This window comes from Rhamphochromis longiceps, linkage group LG11 (genome assembly GCF_057381845.1).
Source record: "Rhamphochromis longiceps isolate RC_006_pf linkage group LG11, R_longiceps_female_GT1.1, whole genome shotgun sequence".
In the NCBI taxonomy this organism is placed as follows: Eukaryota; Metazoa; Chordata; class Actinopteri; order Cichliformes; family Cichlidae; genus Rhamphochromis; species Rhamphochromis longiceps.
In genome coordinates, this window is record NC_140567.1 from 1,039,122 (window position 1) to 1,057,558 (window position 18,437).

The 18,437-nt window shown below is 39.3% G+C and overlaps 1 protein-coding gene and 1 long non-coding RNA gene across 2 annotated transcripts in view; one reads left to right on the top strand and one right to left on the bottom strand.

The window, feature by feature from the left end:
• Positions 1-18,437, top strand: part of grik2 (glutamate receptor, ionotropic, kainate 2) — a 350,655-nt gene that overhangs the window by 257,345 nt on the left and 74,873 nt on the right. Inside the window, exons 13-14 of the mRNA XM_085421989.1 lie at positions 8,002-8,120; positions 16,152-16,369. Coding sequence (XP_085278115.1) covers positions 8,002-8,120; positions 16,152-16,369 — 337 coding nt within the window. The remainder of the gene's footprint in view (positions 1-8,001; positions 8,121-16,151; positions 16,370-18,437) is intronic.
• Positions 1-18,437, bottom strand: part of LOC146658379 (uncharacterized) — a 231,591-nt gene that overhangs the window by 83,076 nt on the left and 130,078 nt on the right. The window lies entirely within an intron of this gene.

Genomic DNA, 18,437 nt, shown 5'->3' on the forward strand with positions numbered 1-18,437 from the left:
GCCACTCTTCTAAATTATCTCACTTCGGGGATTCAGGCCTATGCCGAACAGCTGTGGGGACAGAGCATCTCCAAAATACGACCTTGATGGTGACTTGTGCAGCTGGCTTGAAGTTGGCCTCCAGTGTTGTTATTGAACTTGCTGAACTATCAAACAGTTTTAGAACTTTTTGGATTGTTACAAATCCTGAAATCACATTTATGATACAGAATAATTTGTTAATTTGTGGATTTCTTTCGTAAAATAATCTTTTATAACTGAACACTTGAAAATTAAAATAAAATACAGTTCTGTACTGTGAAAGCCTGATGTGGACCCAGTGCAGGCTGCAGTCCTTTGGTCTCTTCTCCTTAGTGCTCTACTCGATGAATGTCTTAAAAATTGATTTTTTTGACTTGTGTTTTAAAGGAAGTTTATCTTTAACAATGCTGTGCAGCTCTACCTGATTTAGTAGCTGTAATTTAGACACACACGTAAGTAAGTAATAATGTCTGAGATACAAGCGACATATGATACTTATGCAGCAGGTAATTTAGATAATTTAGGACTACTTAACACAATAATACACACAGTGGGATCACAGACATATCGTTTTCAAATCCTTGTAATGTATTACTTAAATTCTTCTATTTTTGCATGACATAAACTGACAGTAGCTCAAATTTAAAGAAAGATTGGTCATGATATATTAAATTTGTGTTCCAACCCGATATCACGGCAAAGCGTGTATTAGACATGCTGGTGCACCATGCGGTCGTCAGCCTCTCTTATGCATGAAAAGGACACGCATGCTTAGGTTGCAGTAAGCTGTAGTACCAGCAGAGGGAGATATTTTATTTCAAGCCAACATGAAATAGTCATGGGAAATGTTTAAAGAGACTACTAACACATTTCTATCTAAATACACATCAGTGTCTTTACATGTAAATGTAGTGTGTATTTGTCTAAACAGATTCTTTCAAAGACTGAAGTTGGCCAGTGCTCTTTGAAGGTTCACCAGTTTGATCTGGTTGATTGTCCTCATGGTTGCTATTTGGAGCCCGGTGAAGTAAAAAGAGAAAGGGAAGTTTGTGTTAACTGTAAAACTTTTGGGAGACACACCAGCCTTCTTGCACCTTGTTCCAGGACCCAACAGTTTTACCGTTAATAAACGTGTTTTCCAATGTTACTGGCGTTATGATCACACAAGAGAATATAAAGCAGCAACTGTCATCTAAGTTGGCTCAGAATATGCACCTATCTGTATTTATTATTACAGTAAGCATGTGCTTGGTAAGTGTATAAATGTCCCCCTCACTTTATTCCGTCTTTTCTCCTGTGTACACAACTGCATGCTGGGCTACAGCTGCATGGTTTGGCTGTAGACTGTAGGACGTTCGAGTCTTACAAAACTTTGTGAAATGGGAAATTGACAAGAAATAATATGTAGAGTGAACAGAAAATTTTGGGAATGTGTCCCAATTATGTGATTTAAAAAAATATGTGTTTATTGAACACTATTAATTATTATGTTAGTTTATTGTAATCGATCAGCCACAACAGCATAATTGGTGAAAGGTAAATTAAAGTTCACCATCCATTTATTCAAAAATGAATAAATAAACAAATTCATTTCTCTTGACAAAACTAACCTTACCCAGCTAATATAACACACAATGGCTACAGACACCCCGTGGGGGAAGCATGGCCAGGTTAAGCTGGATAAGCTGCCAAGCAAAACTCTCCCTCCCTGTGCATCTCTGCTGCATCCTTCCTTATGCACTACCCCAGTAAAGAAAAGAGCAGAGAAGTCATAAACAGCAACAGATATGATATATCATTAGTCAGATACAGCACAATAAGAGAAGCTGGGTTGGACCTACACTGTGTCAGCTGAGCAACCAGAGAGGGCTGGCACTGAGATCAGCTGATCTGCCAGCGTCCTAGTTGGGTTCAACTGTGGGGTGTGCCTGAGTTCATGGCATCCCCAATACATGTAGTTTTAATGTTGTGGTTGATTGGTGAATATTTTGAATGTCTTCTCACCCACTTTCTGCTTTCTGTAGTATATAGTCATTTACATGAGTTTTGCTTCCTTTATTTGTTTTAGATTATTTCTTAATGTGATTTGTGTCTTTACATCAATTCAAATGAGGTAAGGATACTTTTTGGCTGCACCCCTTTCAGCGGTTAGTTTTTCACATTTGATTTGCCAGAGTTTTGTGCTGGAAGCTGTTATTGACTCAGTTCCTACGGGGGTAACCATACAAATGAGGTAAATGTCATTTACTTTAGATTCTTACCACACAATTTGAGAAGACGTGTCTTTCCAAAAAGATCCAGTTGATCTAAGTAGCTCACAGACTCATTCAAATAGGGAATAGTGAAAAGGGAAAAACCTATTGGAATTATATCCATAATATTGCCCTTACTGATGTTTTTAATTGGTACTATAAAAGTTATATTTGGTACTATAAAAAAAACTGAAACAAACAGAAATGTACATGTCACCTTTGTGTAGCTCATTCAACTCTCTGCGTTAGCTGTGGATTTTGATTGGAAATGTAAATCGACTGGTGCTCGTGGACATTTATCTGTTAAATGATGAGATGACACACATTTCAGTCAACACTGTAAAACACAGGGTCTTAACAGGCAAAATATTACAAGCAAGACCCACAGCTGAGTTTCATTGCGAATATATATTTGTGTGTGTATGTGTGCACACTTATACATCAAACCAAAGATCCGACTGTTACTTATACTTGTGGGGACCAACAGTTCCTTCCAGGCCCCACAAGTTTGGAGGCATCTCTGAGGCTCAAAATCTGGGTTTAGTGTCAGGTTATAATTAGTTTAGACTAAGGGTTCATGTTGATGGTTAGGGTAAGCAGCTAGGCAAAGCATCATGTCAACTGGATGTCCTCACTCAGATATAAAAAGCAAGTTGTGTGTGTGTGTGTGTGTGTGTGTGTGTGTGTGTGTGTGTGTGTGTGTGTGTGTGTGTGTGTGTGTGTGTGTGTGTGTGAGAGTGAGAGAGAGAGAGGAAGAGAGAGCCTACACATTACCAGTGTTGGGCAAGTTACTTTGAAAAAGTAATTAATTATAGTTACTAATTACTTCTTCAAAACAGTAACTGAGTTACAAGATTCTAAAAGTAATTAATTACTTGAAAAGTAACTATTGCGTTACTTAAACAAAAGGTTTAACCCTGGGGTCCAGGGTATAATCGGCCATTTTTGACCACTTCTGATGTTTCCTCTACATTTCACCTTTCACCTACATTTCCTTTGTCTTGTTTGGTTCATTCTTTTCAGCACAACCTCACGTGTCTGAATTTAGTCATGTTTTCATTTTGACAAAGTGTATTAACACAACTGATCTAAAATCAGACAAAAAACATAAAATCAGAGTAGAAAGTTATATTTTTTACTGTAACAGCCACAAACATGTTTATTGAATCATATTTCATAACTTTAAATGTAAATATAAATTACAATTTTAAAATCATATTCACAAGTTTTACAACAAAATTACTTGCAGCCATTTATATTTTACCCTTTTTTTATAACCACTTCAAACTGTTTACAGAACAATCAGCTGTTCTTCAATAAGATGCCACACAAGTTATTTGTACCACTGCAAATATTTCTGTCCACTATAAAGGAAACATCACAGCCTGATACCTGCAGGTCTGACAGCAGCAGGTGTGTCACTCCTGTTTCTACCTGGAGACAGCAGTCGCCTCATTGTTCTGACACACGACACAGAACTATCCACAACACTACACACTAACTACACAAGACAGCACACTAACTACACAAGACAACACATTAACTACACAAGACAACACATTAACTACAGAAGACAGCACATTAACTACCCAAGACAGCACATTAACTACAGAAGACAGCACATTAACTACAGAAGACAGCACATTAACTACACACTGCAAACACGCTAAACGTCACAAATCTCTTTCTCTCGCTCTCTCTCTTGCCGTCACTCCTAAATCTTCCCCCTCTTCCTAAACAACCAAATGTCATCATTTTTGATTGGTTGATGTGGTGCATTTTTCCACCAGAAAAGCAGCTGTTTTTAAATATATATATATATTTATTTTTTAATTTTTTGCTCATAAGCAGAGAGGTCTCGCTGCACTGTCCTCAGACAGTAAACGTGACGAAACTATTTAGGAAAAACGCCGTATAAATTGTTTATCATGACTCTGGTTTTACTGGCCCATCAACACAGTTTATAAACTGGCACCTTGTTGCTTTGTCTTCAAGTGGTCATGTGATTGGCTGACCACGACTACTTTATTCTTCCTCAGTCAAACAGCAGCACTCATGCCATTGTTTTCCCCCCTTAGCTCCAGGTGTTGTGCCAAAAAGTGTTCGTCTGTCCGCGGGAGCGCAGCTGCTTAAAGCTGTAGCGCCCAGATTACTTACAGCTACTTCCTGCAGCTGATATACGATGCGGTAAACTGAACACAGCTTCAACCATCTGTTTGTTGAAACAATAGTAACGCGACCGCATTTTCTTGTTAGTAACAGTAATGGCATTGTAACGATAGGAATAGTAATTAGTTAGATTACTGGTTACTGAAAAAAGTAACGCCGTTGCTTGTAATGCTGTTATTCCCATCACTGCACATTACATATTTAATGTTGTATGCTTGTGTTTTATTCTGTGTATCACTGTTGGTCCAGTGGCTGAAGTATGAGTGCTACACTGCCAAACAGACAGTAATAGGACTGAAATTACAGTGGTAGAAGCAGAGCAGCTTTCTTTTCCAGCTGTAGGCTTAATTTACATGAATGCACAGCTGAACTATGACTGTGTTGTTCTGACACCTGCCCTGTTTCCTCCTGTTACATGTGTCAGTGTAACGGTACGTTATCCCCTGTATGTTTGTCTTAATGACAGAAAAAGCCTTTCCACTGCTTCTGGTGCAGGTGATAAAACATATAGTACATCTCTTCCAAATCCCATCTGTTAGCCATTTGTTACATTTTGGAGAACAAAGTTGCCACATCCTCAGCATCCTGACCAAAATGTTTCCGCAGAACAATTACAAACAGAGACATAAAATCATGCGTCCATAATCTGTCCGTATTTTGCAGTATGTCTCTCATCTAAACTCTGTAACTATGACTCATGATTTGACTTCTAATTCTTGTCTGTATTTTCAAAAGTACAATATTTCTGCCTGTCATATCAAAGCATAATTGACTTTAGTCTTTTCATGATAACATTTATGGTAATATGTGCTCATATTAAAGTCACTCCTCAGCATCCCACAGTCCTATATGGATATTAGATTTAAATTAAAGTGACTAATAAGAAAAGTGAATTTTACCAGTCTTAAACTCTTAACATCCACCATGTAACCAACAGCATTCAGTATTCTGGTTTGCAGTCGAGCCTTCTTTTGTAAGTGTTCGTATCTGATTCATTCCTGATTTGTGAAAATGAAATAAAGTGAGGTGAACCAACAAACAGCACAGAATGTTAAACTAACAAAATAATTAGAAACCCAAAATACAGATGACTCACTTAGTATATAATTGTTCCTTTTGTGGTGAAGTACCCTCTAAGGCAGGGGTGTCGAACTCCAGGCCTCACGGCCGGTGTCCTGCAGGTTTTAGATCTCACCCTGGGTCATCACATCTGAATCAGATGATTAGTTCATTCCCAGGCCTCTGGAGCAGGACAATGACTGCAATGATGGGAACGACTCATTGCCAGTTATCGCAAATGCTTGATTGCAGTTCTTGCTGGCAAGGGAGGCACAACCAATTACAAGATTTATGAGGCAATTCGTTTATCACATGGAGCCAGGTAGACTTGAATAGCTTTTTTTCTCTTAGTAAATGAAATCATTTATTAAAACGTGTATTTCGTATTTACTCTTATTATCTTTGGCTAATGTTAAAATTTCTGTAATGATACGAAACATGGAAGTGTGAAAAGGAGGCACATATTTTTCCATAGCACTGTATCGAGAGTTTTTCTTTGCTGTCGGCCAATTTAGAATGAGTAATACCTTACCTTGTGTCTCTGTTTAAGGACAAATCCAGAGCACATGGAAAAATCCCTCATGACACAGACACAACAGTAAGACTGAAACTAAGGATTGTAGGGCAATAACAAGAGAGTTACATAATGGGTCAAATACTTTTAACCCACATAAATACTTTTCATTTTCATGGCGACTTACATAAATGATGAACTCTCAGTAACACCTGACATTAGTATGATCATACATTATCATTGGCATTTGTTGCAGAAAGAGCCTGATGATTACAGAAAGCAGAACATTGTTTCTGTGCCACTGATGAGCTCTCCTGTTTTGCTTCATGCTTCTGTGCTACCCTTGCTCAAAGAATAGATGACCTGAGATAATGTTAGGAAAATATAATCAGATCGAAGTGACAGCAAACCGTCTCTATAGTGAGGGACAAGTTAAGCTATGTAGCAGCAGCCTAACATGTCATTCACATAATAATGACAACTTTGCTTAACCATGCTCATTGTGAACTGTACCTGGCTGTTTGCAACATGACTGGAACAAATTCACTGAGAAACAGGCACAAGAGATTGGGTCACATTGTTGCATCCTCCAAGGTTGCAGTTTAGCTGAACTCAATTTGAATTGAAATTTTACAAGCCGGCAAATCTGGGGATCATAAGCTGAACAGCTGCTTTAATGCCGAGGATTGTTTTAAACCAAAAATCAGGGGCACATTCACAGATCCATACACAACACACATATGAAATCCAATACACAATATCCCTTCTAACTGTTATAGGATTGAAAAGGAACACTGCCACTAACCATAATATAATAGCAACAGAGATTGGTCAGTGTCAGTGTACGGTTATAATGCTGTCATCCAGCCAGTCTCTTCAGCGTATCCTTGTCATGGTTGCAGGGGGGCTGAAGCCTATCCCAGCTACCACAGGATGAGAGGCAGGGTGCACCCTGGACTAACACATAGACACAGACAACAATTCACACTCAGAGTCACACCTCCACCAATGCTGTTATTAACTCTGCATTATTAACTAATGCTGATAAAATGCTGTCATTTTATCAATAAAGCAACACGTCTTCATAACAGTCTTGTATTTACCCCAGAGGATAATGGATTACAACCGTGACACACTGCAGAAGTTTTATCTACTTTATTGATCATTATTAGATGTCATTAGAATCAGTAGCATCCACTCCAGAGTTTTTTGAAAAGTAAAACGTCTTGCACGGAACAAAACCTACATTATGCTTTTCCATTTAATTGTTCAAATGACTGTGTGTCGGGCTGAGTCGAGATAGAGGGCTGGTTCCCCCTTTTACTTCAACACAAACCAAATCAGGTCAGGACGCTTAACCGTAGACCAATCAACCTTTACTAATCTAATGTCACTTTTATTTAACATGAATAAACGAGAACTGTCTTTGCTTGAAGAGTGCTTTGAATGAGAGGGATCACCAGGGCTGGCGTGGGCATGATGGGAATGAACCATTTGATCTGCTGAATATTAATGCTCCTTCAAGATTATAAGGATTATTAGTTCTTTTCTCGGCTGGCGATGGAGTTATTTTCAGAACCCATCGATTAAATTACAGCGGGAACTGCCTTTGATATGAGCACATCCACATGACGAGGCACTTTGGATTATCAGTGCTGCTCAAACCCACTCCCCCAACCATTCTATGGTAATAAAATTGAAAAACACACAAAGGGAATTCAGATGAGAATTTTTAGGCTGCATCTTGATAACTGAGCTTTTCATTAAGGAATCAAATTAACAGCAACATGATCTCAAGCATGCTGGCATAGCAATGCTTATTGATTTGGGAAGTGTCTCTGAACATTAACTAACCTTTGTGTTCTTTCCTTTGTCTCCCCAGGTAGGAAGACCATTCTTGGTCTCTTTCAGTGTATACTCTTGTGTCTTTATGCAGCTGCAGTAAAAATATGTGTGTGTGTGTATGTTCTCTGTTAATTGTCACAGGTTTAGTCCCTACGAGTGGTATAACCCCCACCCTTGCAACCCTGACTCGGATGTAGTGGAAAACAATTTCACCCTGCTTAATAGTTTCTGGTTCGGAGTTGGAGCTCTCATGCAGCAAGGTAGACGCCTCTGCCTCCCCCCTTTTTCTAGCACAAGTCCCACTTTTTTGCTGGGGGTCAACCTTGCTCTTTGACCAGGCCCATGACCATGCATGGGGGCCTCTGTGCATGTAGCTAGATGCTTTACGTGTAGTCCAGCAGGATGGTTTGAGAAGACTTTGAGCAATGTGATTAGCATATGACAGTGGTGCTCCTGCATGCTTTCCTTCTCCCTCCTCACATTCCTGACCTATTAGCAGCCATCACAACAGGTAGGTATCCCCACCCAAAACATGTGAGATGGATCAGATGTATGACTTTCTGTGAGAATGTAAACTTTTCTGCGTTTGTTTTTTTCCTTCTGCCAAATCTTCTCAACTAATCAGCACCCTTAGATTGAGAAAATTAACAGAAATGGAAATAGAAACACTTTATGATAGCACTTTCTATCACAGCTCAGTAATAACATGGTAACAGTAGAGTAACAACGGGGAAACAAGACCGCAATACTGTGGCAATTTCTAAGTTATTACAATTCAGTTACCTGTGGTAGTTTTTGTGTAACAAGCAGGAAACAGAAACTGCTTGTTTCTATTTAATAGCATATTAATAAGCAGGTAAAAAAAAACTTTTAAAACAAACTTAAAGTTTAAGTTTTAAAAGAACAACAATGTTAAAACAAGTGTGATGTAATTGGCAGTTCTTTGAGCAACAATTTCACAGATACAGACTGTCCTATTGAAACAGTGCACCATTATGTTTATAATCAGAAATAAACCACTACAAAATTTACTGGTGGTAAATAGCTGTATTCTGAGTACACCACACCTCCAACCCCCTCACCTTAACCGATGAAAACTGGAGTGTTATACACACACACACACACACACACACACACACACACACACACACACACACACACACACATATATATATATATATATATATATATATATATATATATATATATATATATATATATATATATATTTGAAAGTATAACTAACCACATCTAGTTCTCTATCCATATTTGCAATAATAACGGTGAGCTTATTTCATGACGATCTTACTTTTATGCAATCTTAGTTTTTAGAACTACTCTAAGTATTATCTGGTAAGCTAACGTTAGCTACTAACCTGCTGTTAGCTGCTTTGTTCGTGGTGTAAGTTGACAGTATGTGATGAAATAAGTACAACAGACATGGTCCTAAATATAAGTTAAGGAATTAAAAAAGGGTTTTATTTACCTTGCAGTCCGACAGCAGCAGTCTGCCACCTACTGGCAGCCAGCTCTTTGCAGGCTGTTCTATTTATGCTTATTACACACAACCTACCACAGGTGTTTCCAGGTAATACTCACTCACTTTTCAAGTTTGTCTTAATAGGTTATTAATATATTATTGGGATTTGATGTTATATTAGTTATTAATTTATTATTAAATAACAAAGGACAGTTTTGCATTTTGCAGCTCTGTTTCTTTCTTATTTCACAGAAACTACTGCAGGTAACTGAATGTAATAAAATTACCACATTATTACGCTCTTGTTTCTGCATTATTACCCTGCTATTATCACTTTATTACCGAGCTGTAGTTCCACATTATTAACCCCAGATTTGTTATCCAATTACATATATTTAAGTGTAACAGTACTCAGCTGTAACCACTGTTGCAAAAATGATATTACTTGGATATTAAGTGGTTATTACTTCAGTAGTTGCATACTAATAACTTAGAAAATACTACATTGTTACGCTCTTGTTTCCCATTGTTACTCTACTATTACTGCATTATTACTGAGCTGTAATAGAAAGTGCTACCAACTTGGTATACACTTTTTTTTTTTGCGACCAATATCTTATATATTTAATAACACAATAAGAGATATGCTGTATGTCATATCATAAACATTTGCGTGCAAAGCCTTGAAAGCATGGTATATACTGTATGTATGACTTGCAACCAAACACTGGAATGGAGCACACAGGGAAGTAGCTGCAAGATCCCAGATTGTGTTAAAGGATCAGTTTATGCAAATGACAAGAAGGAAAATAAGAAAGCTTGCCTTTAATGGCATCTAGCTGTGCAGGTGGTTCCACGCTGCCACACTGGACTGTATATAAAAGTTAGATGTAGCTACTGCGTCAGAAAAGTGAATCCAGTAGCGGAGTGGCTCAGAGTGCTATACCATTAAGGGTTGGTGCTAACTCACATTTACAAAGTGTTCACTTTCATGAAATACTAAAATCAGTACAATGTTTTTCGCAAGTCATTATGGCTTAAACTATTTCCCATCTCATCAGTGTGCTTTGGTCTTCCTGCAAATTATGTATACGTTAGGCCTCAAAGAGAGAGTTTTCCAATCAGGTTAAGTAGCAGTTCACGTCTGGCTCCAAAAACACCACAGATGATAGTGGCCAAGTTCGGTTGTTGTACTCACAGAACTAAAAGAATGAAACTTCTGACTATAGTAACAGTAATCAATTTGAACTTTTTCTTGATTATATAACACACACAGTATAGAGAGAGCATTTATCTGCACAACCAACACACTAGGAAGTCGTTATTGTGCTGCAACAGGCTCCATCAGACTTTTTCAAGGCCTTCCCAGTGAAACTTCAGCAGGGTGAACTAAAATAGAGAGAATAATATAAATCACAATACCCATCGAAGTACTTTAGCTCACATGATGAAAACTGAACAGCTCTAACAGGAAAATTACAGTGCATTTTTTTTATCCAGCACCAAATCACAACATCAGTCAGCTCGAGGGGCCAGAAAGTAGTCACAACATTTACTTGTTACACACCTGTTGCAGCTTTATTCCTCTAACTAATCTAAACTAATGGATTACACTTATTTTTCACCTCAGAATTATTTTTTACACCCCTAATCACAAAGTGAAAAAATGGTTGCGTATAACTCTAGTGAAATTATAAAAAGGTGAGAAAACTATTTTACTGAGGCTTGGCAGCTCTGGCATACAGGTGTGATTGTGTAGAGCTGCAGAAATGTTTGTCCTTCTGGAAGGTCCTCATCTTTCCACAGAGCAACGCTGGAGCTCTGTCACAGTGACCATCACATTCTTGGTCACCTTAATCACTCAGATTGTCCAGATGGACAGCTCTAGGAACTTATTCCATTTACAGATAATGGAGGCCACTCTGCTCATTGGGACAGTCATGCTGCAGTAATCGTTCTATACGCTTCCCTAGATCTGTGCCTCTAAGTAACCGTGTCTGAGAGGTCTACAGGCAGTTCCTTGGACTTCATGGCTCACTTTGTGCTCTGACGTACATAGTTGTAGAAACATCCGACAGATGATCACTGGAAACAGAATGCAGCTGAGCCCAATGTTCAGTGTCACGCAAAAGGTGTGAAAAGTTTTATACATGTTACATTTTTGTTTTCAAGAAAACTTTGTTTCACTTTGTCATCAAGGAGTTTTGTGATTAGAATTCTGAGGTGAATAATTAATTTAATCAACTTTGGAAAATTTAACATGAAACTAATATGGATCAGGTGAAGCACTGTGAATACTTTTCAGATGAACTATACAGGTCTCAGAACATGGACAATGCAAAACTCTGCATTACTCAGTCACTCCAGAATGTAATGGCTTGGCATTTATATAGCATATGTTTCTCTTAGCTAGTGGGATGCTCTGACTTACTTATAGACCATGCTTACTAATATCTCCAGATTAGCTTGTAACACAGATCCATAAGTATTCCAGTTACTTTGAATAAGTAAATAAAATTATAGATTTTTTCATATCTTTACCCCAACAAAGCAAATGAAAACATCTGATAAGCATTCAGCATATGTTTGTAGCATCTGAAAAAGAGTTCAGTAAATGTCATGCATTGTAGCTTGAATTGTAGTTTAGTGTTCACTAAAAAGTCAGCAGAATAGATGATGGAGAGACATCATGTTGAGAAGATGTGGAGCCAGAAGACTGTGGGACTAGTCTCGACAAACACACAGTAGCTACATAACAGTATGCTGGTCTGCACTGTGGAGAGGCTCCCCTGCCGGGCGGCTTGCCTAACCCCCCAGAAAACTGTGGGACGTGCTGTTTGGTCATGACGTTACCTTGGGTACATGACAGTCAGCCCCAACCAGGCTCTGTTTGGTCTACGCTCGCCTCTCTGAAGGTCGCCCACTGTTTTCTGTTCTGGTGCAAAAGTATAAAAAGTCCAAACCTGGTAATACCTGCATCTGATTGCTGGTCATGGGTCCCACACAGAACAAACATTGTATTGTTACCAGCACTGATGAATGTGTGTTTGTTCTCATTCATGTTGAGTTGTGGTTTTAAAAATGGACAAAATGGGTGGCTGTTGGCCCTACTGGGCGACTTTATTGCCATGGTTGAATATACCTAATAATATACTGCTTTCAAATCACAAATCACTTTTCATACCATTTTAGCCTTTAACTAAAGATTTAATGCCAATATAACAATATTTTAGGAACATTTTACAATTACTGTATTTTCGCAGGAATTACATTTCTTTATTCAGAACATATTTGTTTTATATTTCTTGTATCCCCGCTATTGTCGCTCCTTCTAATAGATAGGGAGGATTTATCACATTATTTATTAACTCCATAAAAATGTGTATTAACATATTTCCTGCACGTTACAGACAGTAGTGGTTTTAAATTCTACCAAACCAGTGAGTGCACATGAAAGTGTCCAACTAACACTCTCGTTAAAGATAAAAAAAACCCCTCCTGATAATGTAAAATGGTAAATGGCCTGTATTTGTATAGCGCTTTACTTAGTCCCTATGGACGCCAAAGCGCTTTACATTACATTCAGTCATCCACCCATTCACACACACACATTCCCACACTGGTGATGGCAGCTACACTGTAGCCACAGCTGCCCTGGGGCGCACTGACAGAGGCGAGGCTGCCGGACACTGGCGCCACCACCAGTAGGCAACGGGTGAAGCGTCTTGCAGAAAGGACTCAACGACCGAGACTGTCAGAGCTGGGGCGCGAACAGGCAACCTTCCGATTACAAGATGAACTGCCAACTCTTGAGCCACGATCGGATGTGATAATTAAGCATTTAACCAATACAATCCTGTCTCTCTCCTTATGTCCAAATACTTTTTCTAGCTTTGTGTTACATCATACCACTACATATTTTGAGAGAATGTATGTTTCCATGCAATGTCATTAGTTGTGAAGGCACTGGACTATGAAAGAACGTTGGTAGGCATGAACCACCTTGTGCACACTCCATTGCAAAATCCATAAAACCAGGTTTAAGCTGCAGCTGGCTGCCATGTCTTTCACTGCATACTCCCTCCCTACTAGACAGCTCACTCAGGGACTATGAGAAAGAAAGACAGCTTGATGAGAAGTTAGTATTAGGATCAAGGATCTCACAGAGGGAGTGGCACACAGAGTTCTCTCTGACTCTAAGAGCTTTCTCTCTGAGTGAATGCGAAAAATCCCAGATTTGCTTAAGCCATTTAAATAAAATAGTCCTGCTATAACTCAGACCCACCTTTCTCATATGGGCAACAAACCTCCCTCACTCCCACTCTACCCCCACGTATACATTCATCCTCTGCATACATTCTGGATAATACTTAATGAAAAAAAGACCCTAGCATTACTTTAAGTGTCTTGATGCATGTTCAATCATCCAGGAAAGTAATTCTCCAAAAGTTGATTCTGTTCATCTGGACGTAGTGTTTTGTGGGAGAAACGTTTTGTCTCTCATCCAGGTGACGTCTTCAGTCTCAGCTGACTGCAGGTTTCCCCAATATTATAAACAGTACATTTACATAATGACTGAAACCAGCCCACTGAAGGAACAATGGGCTGGGAGGTCAGTTCCTTAATCTTAATTATGCAAATTCTCATGAACATTGATCAACAGCCACTGATCATTGACCACTGATCAATGGCCATGAGTACCATTCACAGAGAGTTGGGGAATGGCTGCAATCACAGCATTGTAAGATGGCCGGTTTGAGGGCGGAGTCAAGGAGGCCATTTACGTGAAAAGGGAAAGACCATCTCTGAATGGAGGAGGGGCCTAAGGGTACATCTGTCACCATCTTACATTGACTCCGCCCTCAAACCTGCCATCTTACAATGCTGTGATTGCAGCCATTCCCCAACTCTCTGTGAATGGTACTCATGGCCATTGATCAGTGGTCATTGATCAGTGGCTGTTGATCAATGTTCATGAGAATTTGCATAATTAAGATTAAGGAACTGACCTCCCAGCCCATTGTTCCTTCAGTGGGCTGGTTTCAGTCATTATGCAAATGTATTGTTTATAAGATTGAGACCTGCAGTCAGATGAGACTGAAGACGTCACCTGGATCAGTGACGAAACGTTTCTCCCAGAAAGCGCTACATCCAGATGAACAGAATCAACTTTTGGAGAATTACTTTAAGTGGTGTATAAAGTGTGTTATAGTGTCAGAAGTGCAGAAGTGGCTTAGGAGAAGAAGAAGAAAGAAAATAAACCAGAAACGTACTAGGGTCGAGTCAGTGCAAACTTTACAGCAGATAAGCTGAGCATCAGCTATACTTTGTAGAAATGGCCACAATCAGTGGAATCACAATAAATCTACTGAGATTTTTATTCAGTTCAGTTTTATATATATTGCACCAAATCACAACAGCAGTTCCCTGAAGGCATAGTTTTTATGCAGAGTTTATCTTTTGGAAAAGCTGACATGTAATTTCACTTTGGTAATTAGTTGCAAATCTGAAAGGTCGATGAATTAAGAGAGCATTCAGTGTCTGTAAATCTCTGTTACATGCACACTCTGAAATCAAAATACTTTTTTGGACCTTTTTTACCTTTATTCGTTTACGGTACTGCCATTGCACTCTTCACAGGGCACAAGTCTTTGTACCTTATCAAGAACCTTCTTGAACCTTTTGTTAGAATATTGCACCACAGTGTTGCATCTATCCATTTTGTAGCACTGTGCATGTCATGGGAGCAGCAGCCATTTTTATGTTCACTGCACAGCCCTTTTACACGGCAGCGTGAGCCAAAAATGACGTTGCATTTGCTACCGTTTTCCACCTTTTTGTTGTCACTTCATGCACGTTGTATTTTTGTAACCTTTGTGTGTTGTGCCACTGTCACTGCAGCCAGGTCAAAAAGACAGGTGTACAATTGTATGCATGTATTTTTTTAATGACATATCAGTACAGAAGTTCAGAGATTTACAGATTATACAGAGGGAGATCCCCAAAAGCTGATTCTGTTCATCTGGATGTAGCGTTTTCAGTGAGATGAAACGTTTCTCCCGATGACAACACTACGTCCAGATGACCAGAATCAACTTCTGTGGATTTACTTATCTGGATGATTGAGCATGCATCAAGACGATACAGAGGGAGATGTTGCAACCATGTGATAACATGAGACTTATCGTATCGTATGAATCCATCGTTGGCCTATCATCACCTTTCACTCGGGAAATGCTGCTTCTCCCTTTCTCCAGCCACCACCTTCAGGTCTTCTATGAGTTAACAGTGTTATCCTCTGCAACTCCGTCAGTATATAAGACAGAATGTATTCAGAATGTTTTTAAATAGCTTAAAAAAATAAGGAATCAGTAAATTGTTGACATTTAAGAGCCAAAATAACATTTTATTATTCATTATTTGTACTGTTTTGGAACATTTGGAATATTCACCTCTTTGACACATCTTGTGGTCCAATCCAATTTTATGAAATCCTGTTATAGCAATGCTCTGTCAGAGATGGGTAGCATGAGTAAAGACTTTTGGTTTGTCTAAGGCATTAATTACTACTACTACTGCAATTAAGAATTTATTAATTTGATTGTTTTAACTAGGTTAGTTCCAAAGTTAAAGAGAACACATAAGGGAAATATTCAACCATGTGGCTGCCCACTCTGTCCAATCTTTGTGTTTGTGTCTGAGTGTGTGATCCAGGCAGCAGATGCAGAGACCTGGCCCAGTCTGGGTGTTGCCCACTCACAAACCTAATCTTGTATTCAGCCTCACCTGCTCCTCTGCTCCTTCCATTCAGGATCTGAGCTCATGCCGAAAGCCCTCTCCACCAGAATTGTAGGAGGAATCTGGTGGTTTTTCACACTCATCATTATCTCCTCCTACACGGCAAACTTAGCAGCCTTCCTAACTGTGGAGAGGATGGAGTCGCCTATCGACTCTGCTGATGATCTGGCCAAGCAGACAAAGATAGAATATGGAGTTGTAGAAGACGGCGCATCCATGACCTTCTTCAAGGTTAGTTACACTTTCACATTATCAATCCAGAGTTTTCTCATGAAAGATTACATATGGGGAAAATGTTGTGTTGGCAGTAGTACAAACACATCTGACGTTTTGCTGGGGTCCTAAACGTAATTATACAGGAAGTAAAGAAATAACGTACGTTTACATGGACTGATTCTCATATAGCACTTTTCTGGATTTCTACGCTTTTCTTCTCCCAGAGCACTCAAAGCACTGTTTACAACATGCCTAATTCACCCATAAATACAAACTTTATCTCTGTGTAAAAGTGCTTTGTATCTAACATTCACACACTCGTACTCCAGTGGATGCATTGGAGAGCAACTTGGAGCTATTATCTTGTCCAAGGATATTTGGCATGCAGATGGAGCAGCCAGGAATCAAACCACCAACCTTCTTATTTGTTGAGGACCTGCTCTACCTTCTGAGTTACAGCCCCCCCCCCCAATTTAAACCTCAAAACTACTGGGTAAGATTTAGGAAAAGATTATCTCTTGAGTTAATATAAAAAAATGATGCACATGTTAGAAGGCTTACACAGAAAACTAAGCCTTTCTTGGTTGTATGAACTAGTTTGGTATCACTATGACAAGTGATATCAAACTAGCTCATACATCCATCTAAAGGGGACGGTGGTAATAATCATTGTTGGGAAGGTTACTTTTAAAATGTATTCCATTACAGATTACATGCCCCAAAATGTATTTTGTAACGTATTCCATTACATTACTCAATGACAGTAGCGTATTTCAATACTTTGGATTACTTAATATATTATCAAGCTTTTTACAACTACATGAATGTACTATTGCTGTGTGATTTATCACTATTACTGAAGGTTACTCTCCATACCAACACCAACTAGATGTTTAAATCTTAATATAAATGAGTGACAGTAGGTGGACATTAGGTAAGGCTGCACTTTTTGCAGTGATCTCGTATAGAAAACTATTCCACGCATATATAAAACAGGTCCGAGGCTCCGAACCGTAGTAAAGGGACCTCTGGCTAATACGTCGGGTTCGTGTCGGGCTCGTAGCTGAAAACTAGCTTTACTTTGTTGTCTGGGTCACTTTGCTAGCGAGAGACAGAGAGAGGCGTTGAAAGGCTCCAACGGAGCTTATTGTTTCAGAGGAAAACACGAACACAGTAATAATAATGGATTGGATTTATATAGCGCTTTTCAAGGCACCCAAAGTGCTTTACAATGCCACTATTCATTCACTCTCACATTCACACACTGGTGGAGGCAGCTACAGTTGTAGCCACAGCTGCCCTGGGGCAGACTGACAGAAGTGAGGCTGCCATATCGCGCCATCGGGCCCTCTGGCCAACACCAGTAGGCGGTAGGGTAAAGTGTCTTGCCCAAGAACACAACGACCAGGACAGAGAGCCCGGTGATCGAACCGACGACCTTCCGGTTACAGATGCGCTTCCCAACCCCTGAGCTGCCCATCAGGCTACATGCTTTAGGGCTATGCCTGTAACACTCTGCCTGTTGCTTTCATATTAAATCATTTTTTGAATAATCATTTTTAAAAATATTTCTTCACGTCATTATGTGGGGTCTAGTAGAGGTGATATGGGCCATGACATTGAGACACAGGCATCAGAGCCTCTTAATGCGTGTTTTCTCTGGGTTTCCACCGGAGTGGAATTACCAGAAATACAGGGAGTGCAGAATTATTAGGCAAATGAGTATTTTGTCCACATCATCCTCTTCATGCATGTTGTCTTACTCCAAGCTGTATAGGCTCGAAAGCCTACTACCAATTAAGCATATTAGGTGATGTGCATCTCTGTAATGAGAAGGGGTGTGGTCTAATGACATCAACACCCTATATCAGGTGTGCATAATTATTAGGCAACGTCCTTTCCTTTGGCAAAATGGGTCAAAAGAAGGACTTGACAGGCTCAGAAAAGTCAAAAATAGTGAGATATCTTGCAGAGGGATGCAGCAGTCTCAAAATTGCAAAGCTTCTGAAGCGTGATCATCGAACAATCAAGCGTTTCATTCAAAACAGTCAACAGGGTCGCAAGAAGCGTGTGGAAAAGCCAA